The following is a 26,082-nucleotide window of genomic DNA, read 5'->3' as shown; positions in this document are numbered from 1 at the left end:
AAAGCAGGAGACTTCTAATGCGATCTTTATTTAGTAAAACACACGCGGTTGCTTTACCCAGGTTTTTCCAATTATAGCACATTGAATCGGTGTGACATCACTTTTGACCATAGGCCAGTCTATTCAACAGTCTGGCGAAGGAATTTATTAACTGGTTACCTGCCAATTGTCTGGGATAGGAACTGAAGTACAGATGTGTTTTAAAAAGTGATAACATTGTTAAGATCCTTGTTTAGATACTGACAGGAAGGTTACACAGGTCTGTATAGTCTCTGAAGTAAGTATTTAAAGAAAGATTTTTTTTTTAAAAATTGATCCATAACTTTTTTGAGGGGCTGGGGTTATCACACTTGGACCCTCCCACTCCTATGTAGGTTTGGAGCCTGCGTCTGTCTCTGCTCATTTTCCAGCCCCCAATGCACAGCCACTGCTCTGATTGTATTAAACAACACTCAGTGTTTTGTTGTGATGGTGTCTGTAGGGTGACACACGGACAGAGATTTATTACAACAAGCTGCCCTTTATGGACCCAATCCTGTGAGCTTTCAAGCACCTCCTGCAAGGTGCCGTGTGCCATCATTTCCCACTGATTTCAGTAGATGATGTTCATCCATTTTGAGTGCAGAAGGGACCTTTGTGATCCTCGAATATGTCTGAGGCACTGTGAGGTGAAGGGACATGTCCAGGGTCGCACAGCAGGTCAGTGGCAGGGCCGGGAATAGAACTTAAGGTTTCTGATTCTGACTCCAGTGCCTTATCTGCTGGACTATGCTGCTTTTGAGGGTCCTCGGCGGGATCAGGGCCTTATATAACAGTGCTGTTGGTGAGTGATTTTCTTTTGACTTGGATTTCTCCCCTTAAAAATACCAAAAGGCCATGTTTAGGAATAGCTACTCAGAGATGGGTGAAGTCCAGACTGCACAGAAGTCCCTAGGGGTCTTGCCACTGACATCCATGGGGCCAGGATTTCACCTACAATGTCTGTTTAGGCAAAATAAGGTGAGAGAAATGAAATAAAAGCACCCAACCATCTGTGCAAAAGATTATTAGTAATTAAATATTGATATTACAGTAGAACTCAGATGCAAAGTGAGCCGCCCCCTATCTGTTCGTTCTATTATCACACTTAGCTATCAGCCCCTGCCTTCGCTCTGCCAGTGGTGCCAACCTTGATGGGCCACCTGTCCCCTGGTCCTCAAAAACCTCAGCACTTTCTCCAGTGCCATCTCCCAAGCCTGGAAAAAGTTCTCCATCGAAGTTCCTAAGGCAGCCATCATATTCTCCATTTAAACCCTCCCTTAAAACTTGCTTCTGCCAGCATTCATAGATTTTTGAGGCCGGAGGGGACCATCAGATCAGATCATCTGCTTGGACACAAGCCATATAATTTCTTCCAGTCAGGCCTGTAGTGAGCCCAAAACCTGTGTTTGGCTAAAGCATGTCTTTCAGAAAGGCATCCGGTCTTGATCTGAAAACTTCAAGAGGTGTAGAATCTACCACTTCCTGTGGAAGTGTTTTCCAGTACTTGGGGTACGTCTATACTTACCCGCTGGTTCGGCGGCAAGCAATCGATCTTCTGGGATCGATTTATCGCGTCTTGTCTAGACGCGATAAATCGATCCTGGAAGTGCTCGCCGTCAACGCCGGTAATCCTGCTCCGTGAGAGGAGTAGGCGGAGTCGACGGGGGAGCCTGCCTTCTGCGTGTGGACCCGCGGTAAGTGCTTTTAAGTTCTAACTAAGATACTTCGACTTCAGCTACGTTATTCACGTAGCTGAAGTTGCGTATCTTAGTTTGAACTGGGGGCTTAGTGGAGACCAGTCCTTAGTCACCCTCACTGTTTAAAAAAATATATATATATATATATATATATATATATATATATATATATATATATATATATATATATATATATATATATATATATATATATAAATGCCTGTAAATCACTCCTCCCTGGCTTTGGTTAGACAAGTAGCAACTGTGACTTCTGCTCTTCTCAGCTCTGCTTTCTTGTTTCATCTACCTGTTGTGTCCTGCCTGACATATACGTTGGGAGCTCTCTGAGGCAGGGCCAGTCTTCCTTGTTGTTTGTCTGTACGGTCCCTCGTACAATGGGGCCCTGATCCTTGATTGGGGGTTGTGAGTTCTACCATACTACAAATAGATGGTGATAACAATGGGAGGTGGAGAGAGGCTACAAGCAAGTATATACAGTTGTTGCAGTGATTTATATACATGTACACATTGATTTTTTTAAACTACATATAATCAAACTAAATATGTACTTTTTCCAGCTGCCCCTCCATCTAGCCGTCAGAGGCTGACTGACTTCTCATGGGGTTGTGGCAGGATTGTGTTTTGAGGAAGGAGAGGGTAATGTCCTAATGGATTAGTTCATGGAGGGAACAGCAGGGAAGGGAGTACAGCCCATGTCTCATCACTAATCCTCTTGATGATCCATGCAGGGCATGTCTTCACTGCAGAGTTAATCTGGGCTCTTACCCAGGTTTTAGCCCAAAGCCCACTACTGTCTATACACAAAAACCTGTGGCTTGGAGGTTCTTTAAGCCCAGGCTAGCTAACCCAGCTGGGTGTGGGGAGTAGAGTTGGGCTCCCTTTTAACTTGAGCTGGAACCCACCCACTTTCCAATGAGGATGCAGGCTAAATCGCTCAGGTGCTGGTAGCCCTCCAGTGACTTCCCACAGGCCAGAAAAGTTCTCCCTCAAGTTACTGGGAAAGAATCCTAGAGCATCTCAGCACAAAGAACCATGGGTTATGCTCCCAGACACACGCAGACGAGCGCAGAGACAGTGGGGACACAGTAACGTCGCATTGTAGTGGGGGACACACACCAGGGCCAGGCTAATGGGTATCATCTGGAGTCAAGACATCCCTTTATACATTGAGCAGAGAGGGCAATCGTTTGGATGCCCGCATGAGTGTGTCCTCTCATAGTATCCCTGGTTAATGTCACCTTTGTTTGCGACTTCTAATGTCTGAAGGTTCATGTGAACAAAGCTGTGACTGGAACAGTGTCCTGAAGAGAGGTTTGATGGGTCTGGGCTCAGACATGAGCCAGTCGGTGTGCTCTTTCTGGGGGAACGGGGACACAGAAGGCACCCCTATACTCCTGAGCAGGGGCTACCTGCATTCAGCTCACAGCACAGAGGGGGCACCTGGTGGGCAGTGGGCAAGCAGGGAGTGGGCAGAATCTTGACTTCATCCCCCCCAACATGCACGTCTGAACCAGTACATCTGGGAAGTAAGTTGTGCCAGGACAAAGGTCTGGCACAAGTTACGTCCCTGGAGTGAGAAGGTAACCAGGGACCAAGTTATGAGACTCTTAGTCACAATTCAGTCCCTGCTGCACTCTTGTGGCAGCACCACTTTGTGCTGTTCTTTGCTTAGGGGAGAGTGGGAAGGACTCCGATTGTGTGTTTGTATACAGTGCCTGCCGCCACGCAGTCCTGCGTTGGGCTGGTGCTCTGCGTGCTACCGTGACACAAACGATTAATAACTGCGCTAGTGGAGGTGAGTTTGTGGCTGACTCCAAGGAATGGCTGTTGGTGATGGTACCGAGCTTTTTTCCTGGTGTTCTTTGTGCTGCTACCTAGTTAATTTTGACAGGAACTTCTGTCGTCGCCCTATTGCACATAGAGGTGGGACTTGCACTTCCACTCAGACACCTCAGTTAGAGCCTTAGAAGGAGCCAAGAGTGTTGAATCAGCTAACAATAGCTGTCGTACGAAGAGGATATTTAAATTTAGAAAAACAGGAATTTGCTTTGCTTTCTTTATTCTTAATCTCTGCTTTTGTTCATGGGATGGGAGTTGGTGGATAAAGTGGGCGGGACAAAATATGCCTGTAAATTCCATTCACTGTTCTCTGCCTATGGCCTCTTTCATCCTGGTTATCAAGTTGCACTTCTTTTTCCCCTTAAGTCCTGTTTTTCATTTTAATCTGTCTTTATCCTCTTCACTCATTTAATGCTTTCCTAGGTGGGCAGTCCAACGATTAGGTTTGCAGAAATTTCGTCTCTGTCCATATTCTTCTCTCTCTTCTCTGTGTTGGTTTTTTTTTGGGGGGGGGGTGGGGTCTGTTTTTTGAATTTCACTGAATGCTCCATTTTTCATGTTCTTTTACTTCCTACTGGATAGCCTGTCCCACTCTATTGAATCCAACAGAACTACACACATGAGTACGGACTGCAGGATCGACCAAACTAGGCCCTGATTCAGCTATTTATTTCATATGGGCAGAACCCCATTGAAATCAGTGGGGCTCTGCATGGCCCTGCAAATACACACCAAGTGACAGAATCAAGGCGCTAAACTTTAAAAAGCATCTGTGTATTGCTGAAAAAACCCCCAACAGTATCTGGTGATTTTCCCTTCCTTCATAAATATATAGCACGTAGTACATGTGTGACCTTGGCCTCGTCACTTCACCTCTCCCTCCCTCCCTTCCCCATCTCTAAACTGGGGTTGGTAATGCTTTACCTGCCTTATAAAGTGCTTTGGGGCTGATGGATGGAAAGCCCTATGTTAAGTGATAACTATTATTAGTATATATCAAACCAGTCATTGTAAGGAGATGCTAACGATAGCTAGTCACCATGGAAATAACATTGGCAGCATTTGCCACTTCAGCTTTGAACTTCCTTGTCTCTGTCAGCGCTACTTGTGCCATAGTGTCGGATATAATTTTTCCTTGTGCTTTTTTAAATAAATTCTGATATAGTTCCCCCTGCCCCCTGTCTCTCTCTATAGCTGCAGTGTATTTAGTACTAGAAGCCAAACAAGGTTAAGTAGTTCAAGGGAAATGTTTACTGTCCCATAATCTCTACTTTCGTCCTCTTCATTATGTTTGAATGGGGCAATTAAATAAAACCAAAATCACTTTTTCTTTTTTGTAGACTAAATTAATGAGATCTTTTATGTTACATGATTTCATTCCTTCAGTGTTTCATCCCAGTGGTGACACCACTGTTTTGTGGCCCAGCCTTGCCTAAGTAATTTAATTTATTTTCTCTATGAAAATAATTTGCAAATATTAAATTATTTCTCCAGCTGCCTCTCTTATTTAATTTGATTTCCTGTCCTACAATCAGCAATGGATCGAAAACTGTGCATGGGGCATTTGGTTCCTATCTGCACTGTGGAAAATATAATATAATATAATTATAATGATAATTTAATTATAATTAATAATAAATTAATACAGTTACTAAACCAATTACTAATTAGAGTAATAATTACAAATGACCAGTTAGAATACCAATTGAGCCAACCAAGTACTAATTACCAAACCAATTAGAATACCAATTACCAGTTAGAATACAAAGTACCAATTACACTGCTCTACAGCCAAAATGCTTCTGAAATAAATGTAGTCAAACTTTACTAATTCTGGGTCACTGAGAATGAAAATGATGCTTAAAATTGTTGATTGGCTCTAGTTTTCAAGATATGCTATTGGGTCAGTATATACGACCCTTGACTTGGGAATGGCGGCGGATAAGTGAGTTATAAAGGGAAAGGATCTCAATTTAAACCAGAAATGACTAAAATACATCTTTGACTGGATCTATGAATAAATCTATGACTGGGTTTGGACAGTACTTGCTTTTTAGGCAAAACAATGAATGATGCAATCTGAAGCTGGTATTGCGTCATACATGATATGAATTGCATCATGTTATTCCTAGAAGTCATGGATGATGCAATCATAACGAAGCTTACATCACTCTGCTGAACAAATTGCCCTATATCAGCTTTAGAAATCATACAGTGTCGTGCTCTCTTCTTTGTCAGTGTTTGATTTTGCAAAGGGACACATTTCTGTTTAGCCAAAGTGAGCAGAGATGCCTCGTACTTGTGTGAACAGTGCAGATAACTTCTGCTATGTTTGTGGTGAAGTGACTTTTGCATCACAAAAGCGCAGTATAACCACTATGGTTAAGAAAGCCTATCACCTTTATTTTGGCTGCAAAATTGGAGATCAGGACAAGAGGTGGGCCCCACACATATGCTGCAACACTTGTGCAACAAATCTTCGCCAGTGGTTGAACAGGAAAAGGAAATCTATGCCTTTTGCAGTGCCAATGATTTGGAGAGAGCCAACAGATCATACCAGCAATTGTTACTTCTGCATGGTGCCTCCAGTTGGGAAAGGTGTGTCAAAGAAGAAAAAGTGGACTGTGCATTATCCAAACATTCCATCAGCTATACGCCCAGTACCCCACGGAGAAGGACTGCCGGTTCCTGATGCACCAGAATCATTCTCACTTGAGTCAGATGAGGAAGAGGATGAAACTTCTGGTCCTGAACCATCAATGTCACAGGACCCACATTTTCTCCCATCCTCCTCCTCTGAACCACACCTCATAACACAAGGTGAACCGAATGAGCTTGTCAGGGATTTGGAACTACCCAAGAGTAAGGCAGAGCTGTTGGGCTCCAGACTACAGCAGTGGAATCTCCTGGCAGGTGATGTTAGGGTTTCCATGTTCCGTGACCGTCAAAAGGATCTTGTCCCATTCTTCTTCATGGAAGGTGATCTTGTAGCCTGCAACAACATCGATGGTGTGATGGCAGCCCTCAACATCGTTCACGATCCAGATGAGTGGAGACTGTTCATTGATTCATCGAAGACGAGTCTTAAAGCTGATTTACTGCATAATGGCAATGTTTTGCCATCAATTCCAGTTGGTCATGCAGTCCATATGAAGGAAACCTAAGACAACATGAAACAACTTTTGAGGTGCATAAACTATGACCAACATCAGTGTCAGCTTTGTGGCGATTTGAAGGTTGTTGCTCTCTTGCTTGGTCTGCAGACTGGATACACAAAGTACTGCTGTTTTCTCTGCGAATGGGATAGTCGTGCAAGAGATTCCCACTACATCAAGAAAGATTGGCCACTCCGACAGTCATTGGAGCCTGGGAGGAAAAGTGTTCAGCATCCACCACTTGTTGAATCAGGGAAGATTTTGTTACCACCCTTACACATCAAGCTGGGTCTGATGAAGAACTTTGTCAAGGCCATTGACAAAACACAAGCAGCTTTCAAGTACCTCCGTGGAAAATTTCCAAGGTTAAGTGAAGCTAAGATAAAGGAAGGTGACTTTGTTGGTCCTCAGATTCGTGAACTTCTTGGAGATGATGCATTTGACCATGCACTGCGTGGCAAGGAAAAGACGGCATGGAAAGCCTTCCAGTTAGTGGCAATAAATTTTCTCGGAAACAACAAGGCAGACAACTACAGGTTGTTGGTGGAAAACCTCCTCAAGGCATACAAAAGCCTTGGTTGCAACATGTCACTAAAGATACATTTTTTGCACTCTCATCTAGATTTTTTTCCCACCGAACTGTGGAGCAGTGAGCGACGAGCACGGCCAGCGATTTCACCAGGACATTGCAACAATGGAGAAACGCTATCAGGGCAAATGGAGCCCATCAATGCTTGCAGACTATTGCTGGAGAGTGACAAGAGATGCTCCATTTAATGAATACAAGAGACAAGCCAAGAAGCGCCGAGTAGACACTGAATAGGACTAAACTATGTACATAATAGTTTTTTGCCTTTTGTTTCATAATAAATTTTATTTATATAACCCTTTTGCTGATTTTTAAAGTGTTACATAAACAGGACAGGTGAAATATTATCATGTAAAGCAACCATAAACACATGAAAAGACCTAGGTTTACAATTTATGATTAAAACTCTACTATCTACACAATATACATAGACATAAAATGTAAAAACTTAAAATATCTTAGAAACAGTAGCCAATCAGTTGTTTTAATTGTCATATTTGAATTCAGCACATCAAAATACATAATAAATAGCACATTTTATCTCTGAAGCAGACGACTTCTCAAAAATTAGAGGGGTAGCCGTGTTAGTCTGAATCTGTAAAAAGCAACAGAGGGTCCTGTGGCACCTTTAAGACTAACAGAAGTATTGGGAGCATAAGCTTTCGTGGGTAAGAACCTCACTTCTTCAGATGCAAGTAATGGAAATCTCCAGAGGCAGGTATAAATCAGTATGGAGATAACGAGGTTAGTTCAATCAGGGAGGGTGAGGTGCTCTGCTAGCAGTTGAGGTGTGAACACCAAGGGAGGAGAAACTGCTTCTGTAGTTGGATAGCCATTCACAGTCTTTGTTTAATCCTGATCTGATGGTGTCAAATTTGCAAATGAACTGGAGCTCAGCAGTTTCTCTTTGGAGTCTGGTCCTGAAGTTTTTTTGCTGTAAGATGGCTACCTTTACATCTGCTATTGTGTGGCCAGGGAGGTTGAAGTGTTCTCCTACAGGTTTTTGTATATTGCCATTCCTGATATCTGACTTGTGTCCATTTATCCTCTTGCGTAGTGACTGTCCAGTTTGGCCAATGTACATAGCAGAGGGGCATTGCTGGCACATGATGGCATATATAACATTGGTGGACGTGCAGGTGAATGAGCCGGTGATGTTATAGCTGATCTGGTTAGGTCCTGTGATGGTGTTGCTGGTGTAGATATGTGGGCAGAGTTGGCATCGAGGTTTGTTGCATGGGTTGGTTCCTGAGTTAGTGAACGCATCATCAGTGATCTACAACCCATCCTGGACAATGATCCCTCACTTTCACAGACCTTGGGAGGCAGGCCAGTCCTCGCCCACAGACAACCCACCAACCTTAAGCATATTCTCACCAGCAACCACGCACCGCACCATAACAACTCTAACTCAGGAACCAACCCATGCAACACAAGTCAGATATCAGGAATGGCAATATACAAAAACCTGTAGGAGAACACTTCAACCTCCCTGGCCACACAATAGCAGATGTAAAGGTAGCCATCTTACAGCAAAAAAACTTCAGGACCAGACTCCAAAGAGAAACTGCTGAGCTCCAGTTCATTTGCAAATTTGACACCATCAGATCAGGATTAAACAAAGACTGTGAATGGCTATCCAACTACAGAAGCAGTTTCTCCTCCCTTGGTGTTCACACCTCAACTGCTAGCAGAGCACCTCACCCTCCCTGATTGAACTAACCTCGTTATCTCCATACTGATTTATACCTGCCTCTGGAGATTTCCATTACTTGCATCTGAAGAAGTGAGGTTCTTACCCACGAAAACTTATGCTCCCAATACTTCTGTTAGTCTTAAAGGTGCCACAGGACCCTCTGTTGCTTTTCTCAAAAATTGTAGACCAGTGTTACAGTACTATTTTACCAATTACCGTACCAATTTATAAAATATACACAAACAATATACAATACAATTTAAAATAATAGTTTAAATGGTTCACTATTACATTCTGAGGTCACAATATAATATAATGTTATGACATGACAAAAATGACATGATTATATTATAAACTATAATGTAATATAAGTTTGAGTTAATAAAGTTAAAACATAATTTTTTGACCTTATGTAAATGAAATGTCATTTTGAGGTTTCCAAAATTAAATTTCAGAATTTTGTTCTGCAGGAAATTTTGAAATTTCAGTTTTTGGTTCTGATTTAGAGCAATTTTTTGTTGTTGAAATTTCAGATTTTCCCCTGGAAATTCGAGGTTCCAACCACCTCTATTAACTACATCGACAGGGATGTTGTGAGGCTTGTTTCATTATTGTCCATGAGGTGCTCAGATAGTATTGTGAGGAGTGCAGCATTTGATCTGCGTTTCTCTCCACCTACATTCTAATCCCTACCTTGTCTCTTTACTTCTCAAACCCCAGTGTTCTTCAAGGGCGAGAACATACAGGTATCAGTGTGTTAATGACCATGGTTAGTATTTCAGTATAAGCTTCCACTACTCTCAAAGCATCTGCTTAGAGAAGGGCGCATAGACATCAGAATTACCGCAGAGCTCACCAGAGCTAGTACATGCTTAAGGTGATAATATAGACTCTTGGCTTTCAAAAGCATGGAGCACCCTGCACCTTCCATTGACTTCCATCAGTTCAGTGGGAGAGGCAGAGAATGCAGCATTTTGAAAATCAGGTCACTTATTTAGGAAATTGAATAGGAAATTTGGAGCCTAACTTTTTAATTTTTTTTTTCTTTTTTAAGTCTTGGCCAGAACCTTTTCAGCAGAAGATCTGAGCAGGACCGGCTCTAGGTTTTTTGCCGCCCCAAGAAAAAAAACCTCAGAGAGCACAACTGCCGAAGCAAAAAAAAACCCCACCCAGAATGCCGCTCCTGGAATTGTGCCGCCCCAAGCACATGCTTGGTTTGCTGGTGCCTAGAGCCGGTCCTGGGTCTGAGTAGTGTAACCATTTATTGAAATGAAGACTACTGATTGATATCTCAGTAGGGCCAGTGCAGGGCCGGCGCTTCCACTAGGCGACCCTAGGCGGTCGCCTGGGGCGGCATTTTGCTGCCCTCGGCGGCAATTCGGCGGCGGGGGTCCTTCCGCTCCGCGTCTTTGGGGCACTTTGGTGGCAGGTCCTTCACTCGCTTCGGGACCCGCCGCCGAAGCGCCCCGAAGACGCGGAGCGGAAGGACCCCCGCCGCCGAATGCTCTGAGAAGGAGTGCTGCTGCCTAGGGCGGCAAAAACCCTGGCACCGCTCCTGGGCCAGTGCAACCCAAGAAGTAACCAAGCTGAGAGAGAAGATCAGGTCCAGTATAAATGGCTTCTTTAGGTGGCTGCAGTGAGTTGAGTCTATTTACTGGTGGAGTTTGATGGCTAAAGAATCTGAATCCCATCTGTCCTAGTCATCATGGTCTTCAAGAAAAATAAATGATGGGGACTTCGCCACAACCAAGATGAACTTGCCAAACTCTCTGAGGTGTGTGGGGGTTGGTACAATGGGAGACAATACTAATGCTTAGTTTTGTTACTCATACAAAAGACAGATATTCACCGAGTCCCTGCTTTTACCCAAGGCTCGTGCTCACCCAGACAACCCCAGGATACTTCTATCCTAGACATCCTTGTATGCTGAATTACTGAAAACCCTAGAGTGAACAATTCCTCCACTCCAGCCAGGTCTCAGTAATATCCATCAGAACCACTACACTGTCCAATATAAAATCCCTTTAAAGGTCTTACTACTGGACAGCAAGTAGCAATGGGATTTTAACCTGCTTTTATTTTGACTAATATTAAGTTATTTCTTCATCCAATAAACAGTTCTTCATATTGTAAATATTAATGTATTATCCTTGGAGGGAATATAATATGAAGAGGTAGAGTGACCTTGTGGTTACAACGAGAGGCCTGAGTTCCCTGCTCGGTAATTAATTTACTCAGGTGAGCTTTGGTGAGTCACTCAACCTCTTATTAGTTCAGTTTCCCCAGCTATTGAATAGTGATAATCTCACCTGCCTCAGAAAGGTGCTGTGGTTCCTATTTAAATGTTGATCAAGCATTTAGAGATCCTCTGGTGACATGCTGTAGAAATGCACGCAAAATCGAAAGTGTTACCGTGTATTGAAACCTGCATTGAACTGCAAAGATGCAGCATGCTGTGTTTTTAAACTTTGCAAAGAGTGTTCTGTTTAGTAGTCATAAACCATGCACAGTGAGTGTTTTCCCCTTAAAGCGCTGGCCGTCTACGCACTTGTTAACTTGTTCGTTCTACATAAAAATATTTGTATATTTATTGGGGGCTGACTCATCCTCCTGCTACAATTTCACTGGCTGCAATTAGAGCAATCCCAGTCTCACTGCATGTGCATAGTACAGCTTGACTGAAGTGTGACCTAAATACAGTACCACATTTTCCTCCTTGTTGACATTGGCAGTGGCCAGAACGACAGGTGCAGTAAATTTCCAACCTTTGGCAGCTTTCGGGAGAGGGTTAATTCTGGGATCCCTCACAGCCAATAGCTGACAGGAAGTTGTATTGTGTGTTGACTTTAAACAGGAGGTTTGGGAGATCAGTTCAGAATCAGAAAACAGTGACTTGGAAGGAACAAACAGTCAATGCTTCAGAAGGGTGGTGATTTCCTTTTGGGTAAACACGTCATTAATCTAAGGGAGCACATTCTTTTCCATCAAAAGATAAGGAGTCCAAATTGCCTTTCTCAGGGCTTGGTCTTTTTAGATTGTTTTAACTGTGGCTTTTTCTGCTTCAATTACAGACTTTATATAATCTTTCGTTTTGGGTTTGCCCTGCTTATTATGGGTGTAGGAAAAAATCTCAGACCAGGATTCTTTCTTTCTTTCAAAATTATTCAGTGATTTCCCCCCCTCCAATTTTTTTTGTTTGTTTTTTTACAAGAAAAATGGTGATGCAGGGTTGTTTTTTGTTTTTTATTTTTTTATTTTTTGATTGCTTATAAGTGTGCTGTGTTTGGGCCTGAAGTAAATTGTTTATCCTACTTTATAACCCGCCTGGGAAATTGGGTTTCTAATAAACACTGCCAGCTTCTCCTTTTATCATTAGTACACTTTGAATAGGAAAAAATAGCAATCAGATCCTCTCTCTCTTGTTTCTGATTTCATCTAGCAGTGTTCAAGACACCTATCCTAGAATGGCGTCTTTCACGTTAGTCAGTGGGGTGTTGTAAGGGGCCCGTTGCGGGACTCAGGCCTCAGCATGGGTAAAGGGAGACATCATTAGCACGTAGGACTCTTGAAGTGAATAGGGTTCTCTGTGGATGTGACAATCCGCTTGCAGCATTGGGACCTAAAATTGCATTTCATCAGGATCTGCAGAGTATCCCCACGTGGCCTCAACCATAATTAGTTTTAATAAGAACACCGACAAATAATACTAAAATAAGTATTTTAATGACTAGTGTGAGTTGAACTGAGAGTTAAGAACTAAATTATGTAGTAATCCTATTTTCCTTCCCTGTTGCTGTAAAGACAAATGTGTATTTAGCACGTCTGGCAACATGGCTGCCTTAACATTGGTTAGAGCCAGGCACAGTGGGCCCCAGTCCTACCAAGACTTCAAGCAGCTTCTGTGAAGTATTGAGCTTCCTTAAAGCCTTTTGACTTCAGGTAGGGCTTGAAAGGGGCTGAGCACCTCTGCACTATTGGGCTGAGCTTGTGCAATTGCTGTGCAGTCTTCCCCGGAGACCTTTCTCTGTACTTCCGTGGCCTTGCATCACTGTGCTAATTATGTCATGGATATATTTTGTCCTCGCACGTGCATTGACCGATCAGGATTTATTTAAATCAAATAAAGCTCTGCTGCTTTTTCCAGGCCCAAGCAGTGATTTGCACTCTTGCCCTGATGCTATGACACCTTGGATACATAGGCAGTTATTCGTGGGGCACCCAGGATATCACCAGACTCTGTTTCACTTACAACCTAAAGCTAGGATTTGAACCCAGAACTCCAGAGGTGAGTGGCAAATGGACTAACCCAATCCACCAGCTGCCTCACTGGAACACTGTGTGCTTAGCCTTTTGTGTAGTGTCTAGAATTCCAGTGCACGTGCTTGTATGAGCTAATACCTCTGTGTTCCATTCAGTGATCTGATAGCGTGCATGAACTAACACTTCCAAACTTGGTTTGTATTTATGTTTATGAAGTTTGTTTTGGGGTGAATGGACTGCAAAGCAGCAGCCTAAATTAGTGCTAGTAATGGGTTGACTCACAAAAGGTGTTAACATATTGTTTTAGATAAAGCTTCTGGTAGTTCGGATCCAAATTTGTCCAGCACTGTTTGGTTTGGAATCTCACATGATCAGGCTTTTTAGTAAGATTTTTGGATCCATATACAGTGGCTGGAGGCCTGGAGTGCAGCAGCAAGTTGTATGATGAATGTGGCAGGGCGCAAAGCTGGTTGCAACCAACCAACAGTGGCTAGTGCACACTCTGGGGAGGAGGAAATGCACTAGGAACCCTCTTTCAACCCTGCAGGTCCCATCATGGCATGGTCCAAGGGAAAGCAGTGGCAGGCAGCAGCTGGGAATTATGTTACCCTAACTCAGCTAGCATATGCCACACCTACTGCTGTCTGTGGGGAGGGGTTGCCAAGTTTTAGTGGATCTGGCCCCAGCATCGTAGTATTAATCCACCAGTGCCTGTCAGAAAATGTGATTTAAAGCAGAGTTTCTTGTATTTCTAGAGCAAATCAGGAAGTGCGGGGATGTCTGCTCAACGCTGTTTGAAAAATGTTAAAACTTGTTTGAATCTCAGTTCTGGTTTGGCAAAGATTTTGTTTGTGCTTCATCCAGTCTGGCTTACCTGGCAACTCATCTTTCCCTTTTGAATTGTTCTGTTTTACAACTCAGCAATAGCTGAATGCAGTTTCTCCTGTAACATTTGTGGGCTTGAGGGGAAAAAAAGCTCGCTTGTGCTTATGCCTCCTATACCAAGTTTCAGGCCACAGTGAATTGTTACAGTGAAGTTATCCCTGAATTTAGGGCTATTTAGTAGAAACTCTGACACTCAAGTCCATTCAGCTCTGCATCTCTCTCTGCTCTTTTTTCTTCCAACTCCCTCCCACTTCCTGTCCTCCTCCCAATCCTCCCTCCTAAACACTGTTTCTGTATTCTTCTCTCATCTTTGCTCCCTCATTCAGAGATCTCCCTCCATGTCCTGCCTGTAACAGGTTGGCAGCATTTGCTGAAACACCCCACACAGATATTTCACAGGTGTTACTGGGGAAAGGGTTACATGAGTTCTACTAACTTTCTGAGACAGGTGTTAGTCCACCTGGATATAAGGGAGGCCAAAGTGACTCCCTCATGAGAGAGGATCTAGGGTGCGGGCCAAGTAGTGACAAGCGGGGAGCCCGAGGAGCAGCCCACCTTGGGGAGGTTTGAGCTGGACTTTATTTTATTGTTAATTTCACTGTTAACAAAGCCCAATCATAGAAAGGTGGCTGTGGGGGTGGGGAGAGTAGGGGTTGTCTTTTGACTTTGCAGTGTGCAGACTTTGTTTTTTGAAGCAGGTTGGGAAAGGCACTTACAGTACCATTCATTTTCCTCCTTGGATCCCACACATCTTCACCACGGCCTTTTGATCATGATAACTCACCAGAGATCTATACCATTTCAAGTGACCTTCACAGTTGGCTGAACTTTTACTGTTTGTGTCTGATTTAGATTAGCAGGCAGGGACAGTGTCTTCCCCTATGTTTGTGCATGTCAAAGGAGATTATAACTGAATAACAATCTTAACTAAAGTAGCGTGAGTGGCACTTGCACTGGGTCATGCCTCAGTGAAGCTTGCAAAACTGTCATCATAACCAGTGGATCCCATCTTGGCTGTCGTCTGCACAAGAACTAAATCCAGTTGTTTATGTAAATTGGAAGGCAGGGACAAAATGTTAGCAAGCAGTTGTGCCACGATCTCCATTGTGATTTGTAGCATGAAATCCTACAAGCAAATGAATTACAGAAACCATTTACGGACCTTCAGGAATCCATGTGCATGCAAGTTGTTTTTCTTCTAAAGTTTAACCCTGAATGGGAGATCATCCACTCAGATGTTTGGAAACTAATCCCTAGCCAGGGCCGGCTCTAGGATTTTTGCCGCCCAAAGCAAAAACAATTTTGGCCGCCCCCCCCCCCCCCCTGTTTTTTAATTACCCCATCCCCGGCCCCGCCTCAACTCCGCCCCTTCCCTGCCTCCTCCCCCCAGGCTCTCAAGCCTAGGAGGGAGGGGGAGACCCTGAGCGGCCGCGGCGCAGCGAGTAGCGGTGCGCGAGCGGCAGCGGAGGTGAGCTAGGGCGGCCGGGGCACATTTTTAGGGGCGGCATTCTGGCGCCGGCCATGCCGCCCCTAAAAATGTGCCGCCCCAAGCACCAGCTTGTTTTGCTGGTGCCTAGAGCCGGCCCTGTCCCTAGCACTGTGTTAGAAAATCACTGTGAGTAACACTGGGCACAATTAAGAGAATAGTCTTGACTTTTTCTTGGTGAAGAAAAATGTTGCTCTTCTGTTATGGGCTATGGGTATCATTTTTTAGTGAGTTTACTGCTGGTGTGAGCTGCATAGCCCCAATGAACGGAAGTCCTATGTGTATTCACTCCACAGGCGGAGGTGGTGCGAGCTTCTCCACACCATACTTCAGCTCTGACGTAGAAGGAAAGAGTACCAGGAAAGAGAGGATAGCTGACTCTCCGTACTTGAGTCAGTCTTTTGCCCCTCTGGTGAGGTTTTCAATAGGATACTGTACTTGTACTGGTTTTGTGCTGGGGTTACTTGTCTTCTGGAAACTAGACCAGACCAAATTCATTTCATATAGTTCATCCAACATAGCAACAGTCTCTGGGTACCACCAGGCTGACTGGGCTTGTACGGACAACTTTGTGGTGAAAGGACGTAATACCACAACTAGAGCTGGGTGACATTTTTTTGGGTGAATAGGGGTTTCCCCCCCTGAAAAATGCAGTTTGGGTCAACCTAACACTATTTGCAAATTTAACATGAATTTGCCTAATAATTTTGGCCAATTTTTTGGGGGGGAGGGGGCCTTAGATACCATTTACAAAATGCAGGGAGGAGCATCCACCTTATAACTTTTAATCCAGTGGTTAGGGCACTCATCTGGGATGCGGGAGACCCGTGTTCAGCCCCCCCCCCCCCCCCGATGAAGAGAAGGGTTTGAATGTGGTTCTTTCATGGTGTAGGAGATCGTTCTAATCACTGTGCTATGGGATATTCTGGTATGGGTCTGTCTCAGTCTCTCCTGTGAATAAAATACTTGAATAGTCATTGGGCCAGAGAGAGTGAGAGCGAGTGAACATGACTGTATAGCCTGGTGGTTAGGCACTCACCAGGCAGATGGGAGACCCATATCCCTGTTCCAAAAACATTTTTGCGAAGGGCAACAAAAATGATTAGGGGGCTGGAGCACATGACTTATGAGGAGAGGCTGAGGGAACTGGGATTGTTTAGTCTGCAGAAGAGGAGAATGAGGGGGGATTTTATAGCTGCTTTCAACTACCTGAAAGGGGGTTCCAAAGAAGATGGATCTAGACTGTTCTCAGTGGTACCAGACGATGGAACAAGGAGTAATGGTCTCAAATTGCAGTGGGGGAGGTTTAGGTTGGATATTAGGAAAAACTTTTTCACTAGGAGGGTGGTGAAGCACTGGAATGGGTTACCTAGGGAGGTGGTGGAATCTCCTTCCTTAGAGGTTTTTAAGGTCAGGCTTGACAAAGCCCTGGCTGGGATGATTTAGTTGGGAATTGGTCCTGCTTTGAGCAGGGGGTTGGACTAGATGACCTCCTGAGGTCCCTTTCAACCTTCATATTCTATGATTCAATGATGAAAAAACATTTAATTATTTATACACAGTGCAGGAGACATTGAGAGAGACCCACACCATAATATACCATAGCCCAATGGCTAGGCACTCTCCAAAATGCTGTTTCAGTGGTTTGAGCATTCACCTACTAAACACAGGGTTGTGAGTTCAATCCTTGAGGGGGCCATTTAGGGATCTGGGGCCAAAATCTGTCTGGGGATGGGTCCTGCTCAGGGCTGGTGCTACCATTAAGGCAAACTAGGCGGTTGCCTAGGGTGCCAAGATTTGAGGGCGGCAAAAAGCGGTGTCCCCAATTTTTTTTTACAGCATTCCTGGGCTAGGCTGCCGGCGGTGCGCTGACACGTGCGGCTCAGACTCCCTCTCCCAGCGCAGCGGCCGCTCCACTTCTCCCGCCTCCCAGGCTTGCGGCGCCAATCAGCTGTTTGGCGCCGCAAGCCTGGGAGGGGAGGAGAATTAGAGCGGGGGCGGTGTGCTCGGGGAGGAGGCGGAGCAGAGGTGAGCTGGGGTGGGGAGGTGCCGCACGGCTTCCCAGGGGGGGAGCTGCTGCGGGGGGGGTGCCTCAGGGCAGGGGGGGGAGCTGCCACGGGGGGGGCACCTCAGAGCGGGGGGGGGCTGCTGCAGGGCTCGGGGAGGGGGGCGCAAGGTGGAAGTTTCGCCTAAGGCACGAAACTTCCTTGCACTGGCCCTGGTCCTGCTTTGAGCAGGGGGTTGGACTAGATGACCTCCTGAGGTCCCTTCCAACCCTAATATTCTATGATTCTATGAAGACTGAGGACTTTGCAAGTGTTTTGGCAATAGTGATGGAGAGGAACAGGGTCAACTTCAGTGAGGAAACAGACAGGATTTAGTGATTGAAGAAGGAGAGAAATAGAGAAGAGGAGATAATTACTCTAGCGCTGTACAGTTATGCTAGGCTCCCCTAGCCCCACATCTTACCCTCCAGGATCCTGAACATTCTAGAGTCAGCCCCAGAAAACATCCGGCAAGAAAAAACTTGCTGACTCAGTGAGAAAAATCCAAGCCAGGTACCACTTTGTGGTATTTGGAATAGAAACGTGGTGGTTTATTTATTTTTATTAAATCTGACGGTCTTCCAAGAACTTCAGCATCCACCTTTATGCGTAAATCTCTAACCACAAGTACAGTGTAGTAAGTGACGATCATTTGGTGGAATGTTCTTTAAGGTAGTTTTCACTTGTGCATGATTTAGTTCCATGGTCAGTCCTGCCTCCCTGCCAGGGTTTGCTTAACTTTAAGCTTATGAGTAGGCTTTTTGAATCTGGCCAAAACTTGACTAATTTGTAATGAGCTCCAGGTTGCATAAAACTTGGCAGGCCAGATATCCTTTATGTAGTTGCATAATGGGCTGACCCCAAATAACCACTGCTTGCTGGCAGGGTCTCCAAATCAGTCATTTTCCAAGATCTTAAAGTGCTAGGCGGAAACCTCAGGCTCTGCACACGGCCAGCCCACTAAGGTGTGTCCTGTGTTCTCGAGCCCCACGTCTCAAAGCTGACTCGAGTCTTTTTCTCTTCTTCAAACTGAAAAAACCCAACTGTTAAAATTGTCCAAGGGTGAGGAGAAACAAAGCTTCCAACATCAGCATTTAGAGCTCAGTGAGGGAGCTTCTCTTCGCCTTTGGTGAGAAGTGTTGAGAGTTACGGATGCTTTCTGTTTCCTTTTGGAATATACCGCACAATGTGGGTGAGGGATCTGAGTACAATGTGAGCTAAATCCTGTGCCTCCTCCGTTCTCCTAGGGATCCAACCGACCCCTTCTCTAGGCATGACTTTTTCTCAAAATCTTCTCACCAGGAGCCATAAATGAAGCTGAAAGCAAGTTAGCTCTCAGCCTTTATTTGGACTGTAGCGGACATCCTTTGGTTTGTATACAGTGTGTCTGTGATTGTGGCTGATACCATAATAGCAGTGGGTAAAATGGTTAACACCCCCTCCAAAATCCAAAAGCGAGGGCACACAATGGTCCACAAGGACATAAAATAAGACCCAGCGCTGTTCTCTCTTTCAGATTTGAGGGTGAGGATGATGCTGGTCAGGGATAACCTTCCTCAATAGGCATTTTGTATTCATCTGCCAAGGCAAATGGAAGAACAAACAAATAGTATGACTGTTATACAGCACACCCACAGTGCACAAGATACTTCACAAAACTAATACAGGGGCCGGGTCTTGCAATCCAAGATTAGATGTGTTGCAGCGAGTGACCGTAACTAATAAAGAGGGGGAAGATTGGATGCAACGAGGGGAAGAAGCACAAGGATCGCTAACGTTCTGTGCATTTATAAATAAATTAGATGCAGGTGAGTGGCCTATTGCCAGTGCAGCCCCCAGTGTTCAAAGTTTGGGCCCCTCTTACATAAGGCCAACCAACAGACCATGCCATTTACTTTTTAAGCAAGAATCCCTACAAAAATAAATCAATCTCTTGTATTGTATTGTCATACAAAGTAGGGTTCCCAGCAATGCTTTTGGTTGGGCTCTAGAGTACTTACTGCTCTCCTTTGACTACATGCTTGGGATAGGAGAGACACTCTTCCCAAAATAATTCTTCAGTTGAAAAACCAATTTTCCATCAAACAATAGTTTTGACAGAATATTTTCAGCCAGCCTTACTGCAACCCTAACTTGGGCAAAACTTCCATTTAAGTCAACCTTTTATGTACTTGAAAACTGTTATGTCTCACCTCAGTCTTCTCTTCTCCAGACAAAGGTTTAAGTATAGACATACCATGAGTCTCTTTGTGCCTGAGGCTTGGTCTACATTAGCAACTTTTGTCAGTATAATTACATCGCTCAGGGTTGTGGAAAATCTGTGCAAAGCAGTTATACCAACCTAACTCCCGGTGTAGACAGCGCTATGTTGACGGGAGAAAAATTGTTGTCCTATCCTCAGAGGTTAAGGAGAAGAAGCAATGGGCTTAAATTGCAGCAAGGGAGGTTTAGGTTGGACATTAGGAAAAGCTTCCTAACTATCAGGGTGGTTAAGCACTGGGACAAATTACCTAGGGAGGTTATGGAATCTCTGTCATTGGAGGTTTTTAAGAACAGGTTAGACAAATGCCTATCAGGAATGATCTAGTTATTACTTAGTCCTGCCATGAGTCCAGGGGATTGGACTAGATGACATACTTAGGTCCCTTCCAGTCCTATACTTCTAAGATTCTGTGATTTAAAAAAAAAATAGTAGCAAGACTTTTTTTTGTGCTTTTTGTCAGTGAGTATCCATTCATGCCAAGGCCACCCAGCTGATGAGGATTCGGTAGGCACTTTTGATTATCCATAGGAATTTTCTGTGATGGTTTCAAAGCCCTGTTGTTCTCTGTGTTTTTAGAAGTAAAATTTGTAGATGTTTTAAGCAGAGCTCTCTTTCATCAAAAGAGTCATTTACGTTCTCTTTGAGGCAAAGGACAGCTGTGATAGAGTCTACACTCAGTCACCTTTTCTCTTCCGGTGAAACACTGGTCATTGCACTGAACACTCATTCCACTGGACTGTTAGTTCCTCATAAACACAGGGAAAATTCTCATTGGTATAATAATATGCCGTGGACAAACATTTTGTAGTTATTAAAGCAAATGTTTTGATTAATGAAATGAAAAACCAGTACAGTTCATGTCTCCTGAAAGAAGTTGCTGCAACACTAGGACACCATATGAAAAAACAGGACTGTCCCAGTCAACTGAGACAATATGGTCACTTTATCTATAGAGTCTGTTGTATGCATCATTTACTACTTACCACATTTCCATGATCCGAGCCATTTTTACTATGACCATCCCATGACCTTTCCTTGAGCTGTCAGCCTCAAATATGTCTGGCAAATTCAGCTGGTTTAATTTGCAGTATCCAAGTCTGCACTGTGTGGGTGGGTAGTGGAGGGGGGAATAAATTTCGTAGATACTTTGAGATTATTGTTTACACAGTGCTGATCTCTCACCAGTTGCCTTTTTCCATACTTCATAACACTTTTCCTTTTTTTTTTAATCAAAATTCATGTGTGATCTGGAAAAACTTAGCATGAGGTGGGTGTGGGGAAGCATGAAATCTCCAGCAACAGCAGAAGGTACGCAGTTATTGGCATTTGTTTTTCATTATGATACATGTTTACACACCAGTTTAAACATCTGCTGAAGATCTGGGAAGGAGTTTTGTTGGTCATAGCGCACAGCCATGTGTTCATCTACATTTTTGAAACCATAGTGCAGCAACAGAATAACAATGTAGGTGGGGATGATAAGAATAAAACTTGACGTGGGAGTCTCTGGCTATAATATAGGGCCTTATTTTTTTCAGTCTGTGTCTGAGTCTAACCTACAGGAGAGGACCTAATCTACAGTACATCAAGTTTATCTCAGCTGTGAGTTTATTGATAACATGTGCTTAAAGATACATTGTATGTATTGATTGATGGCAACTCTCACAGTCAGTGTTTGTCAATTGTAGACTTAGGGCTTCTTTACACGGGGAAACTGACAGGCAGATCTATAGTGGTAAAATTATACTACAGTGCTATAACTCCCATGTGGACACAATTCTGGAATAAAAGTGACTTTATTTCAGTATAATAACTCTGCTTTAGAAGTGGAGAGTTTTATACTGGCATAGCTATAGTGGGATCATTATACCGCTGTAGTTCTGCCAGTCAGTTTCTCCATACAGACAAGCCTTTTAGATATTGTGAGCCTTGTCCGCAGCTGGCTTAAATCCAGGCAGCTCTAAGGATTTCAATGGTGCTGTGAGGATTTATACCAGCTGATGATCTGACCGTGCCCATTTTCGTTGTATTTAGCTATAGCTTCTCCAGAAATTTAAAATAGGACTGAGCATATTTTCCTGAATTCAGATTAGTTATTACCAATGTAGGGCTTAAACCAATTGGTGTGGTCACATGTGTTTGGAAAATAGACTTCCCCAATGGCGGGGGAGGGAGAGAGAGAGTATGTCTACACAGCAGCTAGACACCCACAGCTGGCCCGGGCTAGCTGACTCACGGGGCTCAGGCAGTGGGGCTGTTTCATTGCTGCGTGGACAGCCTGAGCCCAGAAGCCCCGCAGCTCGAGCCCCGTGAGCCCGAGTTGGCTAGCATGGGCCAGCCACGGGGTTTTCTTTGCTGTGTAGATATACCCTGTGTGTGTGTGTGAGAGAGAGAGAGAGACTGTAAATAAGGATTTCCATCTATCCGATTCCAAATCCATTTTCTTATAGTTTACATTTAAACCCCTTGTGTTTGCAGAACATGGCTTTGTTGGATATTCGAAAGAACTTATGTTTAACAACACGCTACCAGACTACAGTACGGGGGAGTCCTTCTTCACTGTTTTTGGAGTGTTTTTCCCAGCTGCTACAGGTACTATACATTTTATTACCTATGCTTTCTTACCTAAACTGCATTATAGAGGCGAGCACACATAAACAATGTGAATTAGTCTAAGCACCTTTTCACGGCAGCAACGCAAGCAGCGCTCCTGGTTATCAGAGTTGGCCATGCCAGCCTTAGTGAGTGCATGGTGGATCAGTGATTCTGGGATGCCTCACATTCTGCACAGCCTCATTGCACTCTTTAATCTTCTTTTTCCAGGTGGTCAGAAATTCCATGTTGTTTTTAATCTATTGGTGCTGAGCTGTAATTGGCGTGACCTTCTAATTGTCATGCCTTTTTCCCCCTAATGGACACTGACTCTTTTATCTTAACTCCTTGATACAGGGAGCTGGGATTTCTTTGAATGCAGTCCACTGTTCTCTATGAAACCTGTCCTGACTTCCAGACTAGAGGGTTAGGCATTGGTTTAGGTCAGTGTTATTAGGCCATAGTATTAATCTACCGTATCACATTTGATAGCACTTACCTACAATGGTGATGAACAAGATTTATTTCCTAAATTTTGGGTAATAATTCTTAAATGCTTCTCCTAAAGTAGAGGAGCATTCCCATTTCATTTTAGATGGGGCAACTAATGCACAGGTAAGTTTTGCCTAAGATCACACAACAAATCAGTGGTAAAGTTGCGAACAAAACCCGTTTGTGCTGAGTCCCAGCGCTTTACTCAATGCCCTAGCCCACAGTTATCCTCTCTCCCTAATTATAGATTTTTCTTTGCATTAGCCTCTCAGCATAGCTACTGAGAGACTCTTGCTAATGATTGTTGCTGTGCTGATGTGGTGATATGTGTAAGGGGAAGGCTGGTGGCGTGGTATGTGTAGTACCATTGCTTATCAGTCCAGCTGACACATTTGTTAAATTTAATTGTCGATTTGGTTTTATTTCACTTTCCTAAATTAACTAAAAGACCATAAAAAATGAATCTGGCAATGCCAAGTGGGAATGAAATCTCCATCAATTCGAGTTAGAATTCCTCTTGTTGATGCTGTTTTTTTGCTATAAAAAGTACCGATTGTAAGCAGTTTCCATGGTGATGAATCCTTGGATTATAGAATGAACTTTCAGAGGATTAGCTCTAAGCAACTAGCCGAAAGTCATTAGCAGAGTTGCTGCAATACAGGGAGACATGTTATATGGTTTCATAAAACAGATGAAATAAATGAGTGTTCCAGTAGCATAAATACTTGTTTTGTTAGAAATCTACCTCATTTGCCTTGGAGGAGCAAGTGTTCCTGTTACGTCCCTTTTGTCCCAAAATATTCGTTCAGCCAGCTGGATCACCAGGGCTACATGAACTTACTGCGAAGACCGACTGAAGAATCTCTCTTTCAAGCGCTTGCCTGGCCTTTTACAGAAGGGAATCACTTCCCGTTTCCTTAAACACTCCTGTAGTTCTGTTCTGCTGCTGCTGATTATAAAGGGAGTATTTGTCAGAGCAGGGATAGAGGGGGTAGTGATGTCTCGGGCCTAGCAGAGTGTCAGGGCACATTCAGCACTCAGAAAGGCTTGGCCTCTGAGCGTCTCCTGTTTTATGCATTTTGTTGAGTAGTTGGAATAGTTGCTCTTTTGTTCACTCTCTATGGAAGGACTGAAGCACTTTAAAGGATAAAGGGGGAGGGATAGCTCAGTGGTTTGAGCATTGGCCTGCTAAACCTAGGGTTGTGAGTTCAATCCTTGAGGGGGCCATTTAGGGATCTGGCACAAAAATCTGTCTGGGGATTGGTCCTGCTTTGAGCAGGGGGTTGGACTAGATGACCTCCTGAGGGTCCCTTCCAACCCTGATATTCTATGATTCTAAAGGCTTTTGAATCTTCTATCATTGTGTTGCTTGCACAACCTACGGGCTCGATCCTGCAATGATGGGAGCTCCCTTAACGTCCTTTCACTTCCACGGTGGTTGAGTGTGCTCAGTACCTTAATGGAGACTGGGCCATTGTGAAAGTGCTTGAGTTATTTCTTATTTGCCTCTCATTGAACTCCCTTATGCTAAGTCCAAACAGGTTGGGCAGTGATTTGGCAGGCAGCTTCTCGCCTGGGCTCAGTGAGAGCTTGTTTTACTTTACTGCTATCTTGTCTAGTGGCACCATGTGCTCCCTCCTGGGAGAATCACTGTTCTGAGTCCAGCCTCAAGGTGTAGCATCCCAGGAAAGGTAGTGGCGGATGGTATTGGTTTTCCTTTCTCCCTTACCCGTGACTACTGGCTATGAGGAGGCTGCCATGTCATCCCCATGTCTGGAGTGCAGCTGCTCCTAACCATCTAATAGGGAAAAAAGGAGTACAGTAGAACCTCAGAGTTACGAACACCAGAGTTATGAACTGACCGGTCAACCACACACCTCATTTGGAACCGGAAGTACGCAATCAGGCAGCAGAGCCACCCCACCCCCACAAAAAAGCAAATACTGTACAGTACAGTACTGTGTTAAACGTAAACTACTAGAAAATATAAAGGGAAAGTTTAAAAAATAGATTTGATAAGGTAAGGAAACTGTTTCTGTGCTTGTTTCATTTAAACAAAGATGGTTAAAAGCAGCGTTTTTCTTCTACATGGTGAAGTTTCAAAGCTGTGTTAAGTCAATGTTCAGTTGTAAACTTTTGAAAGAAGAACCATACAGTTTTGTTCAGAGTTATGAACAACCTCCATTCCTGAGGTATTCGTATCTCTGAGGTTCCACTGTGTTTATGACAAAGCTGCAAAGAAAATTAGCCTTAGTGTTATTAAATGGTTCTTCATCGCTGCTGATTCTTGGCAGCTCGGAAAGTCAAAGCTAATAGATTGAACTTATTTAAAGCTCTGTCAGTTTATTATTTCATTGGTTAGCAGTTGTAATACCAGTAGTAATACTGTAGCCCATGAAAGCTTATACTCAAATAAATTTGTTAGTCTCTAAGGTGCCACAGGTACTCTTGTTCTTTTTTTAGTAATACTAAAGAGTCTTTTAAAATACAGCTTTGTGCAGTGTACAGGATAATTAATTGGGTTGCTACGCACGACTTCCCTCGTTTTGGTTAGTCTGTTATTTGGAGGATTTAAACAATTCCCCGCCAGTAGCAATGTGCCAGTGATGATTGTGTGATCTTACTCCCATTCCTGTTTGTATGAGAGCAGTGCATAGAGGCCCCATCCAGGTACCAGTGTGTTAGGTGCAGTACGTACAGAAGAATTTGCCTGGAAGAACTTGCAGTATGTTTGGACAAATAAAAAGATGGGAGTAAGGAAGTACAGGGAATTGAGGGCTTGTCTACATTTAAAATGCTGGACTGGTGCAGCGGAGCCACTGTAGCTCTTCAGTGAAGTTAGGTCGGTATAACTGCGTTGCACAGGGGTGTGGATTTTCCACAACCCTGAGTGACATAGTTATACTGACATAAGTTGCTAATGTAGACCAAGCCTCAGGCACTCACAGGCTCATGGTGTGTCTATACTTAAAGCATTACAGCACTGCAACTGCACTGTCCTGGGATTTACGTCTGTGAGTGAAGAGGAACTTCATAGGAAG

The 26,082-nt window shown here is 43.9% G+C and overlaps 1 protein-coding gene across 1 annotated transcript in view; it reads left to right on the top strand.

The window, feature by feature from the left end:
- The window catches only part of SLC12A8 (solute carrier family 12 member 8), a 93,444-nt gene that overhangs the window by 21,323 nt on the left and 46,039 nt on the right, over positions 1-26,082 (top strand). Inside the window, exon 5 of the mRNA XM_065413612.1 lies at positions 22,436-22,549. Within this exon, the coding sequence (XP_065269684.1) occupies positions 22,436-22,549 (114 nt within the window). The remainder of the gene's footprint in view (positions 1-22,435; positions 22,550-26,082) is intronic.

This window comes from Emys orbicularis, chromosome 11, assembly GCF_028017835.1.
Source record: "Emys orbicularis isolate rEmyOrb1 chromosome 11, rEmyOrb1.hap1, whole genome shotgun sequence".
Classification (NCBI taxonomy): Eukaryota; Metazoa; Chordata; order Testudines; family Emydidae; genus Emys; species Emys orbicularis.
This window is presented reverse-complemented; position numbering and strand designations above follow the sequence as displayed.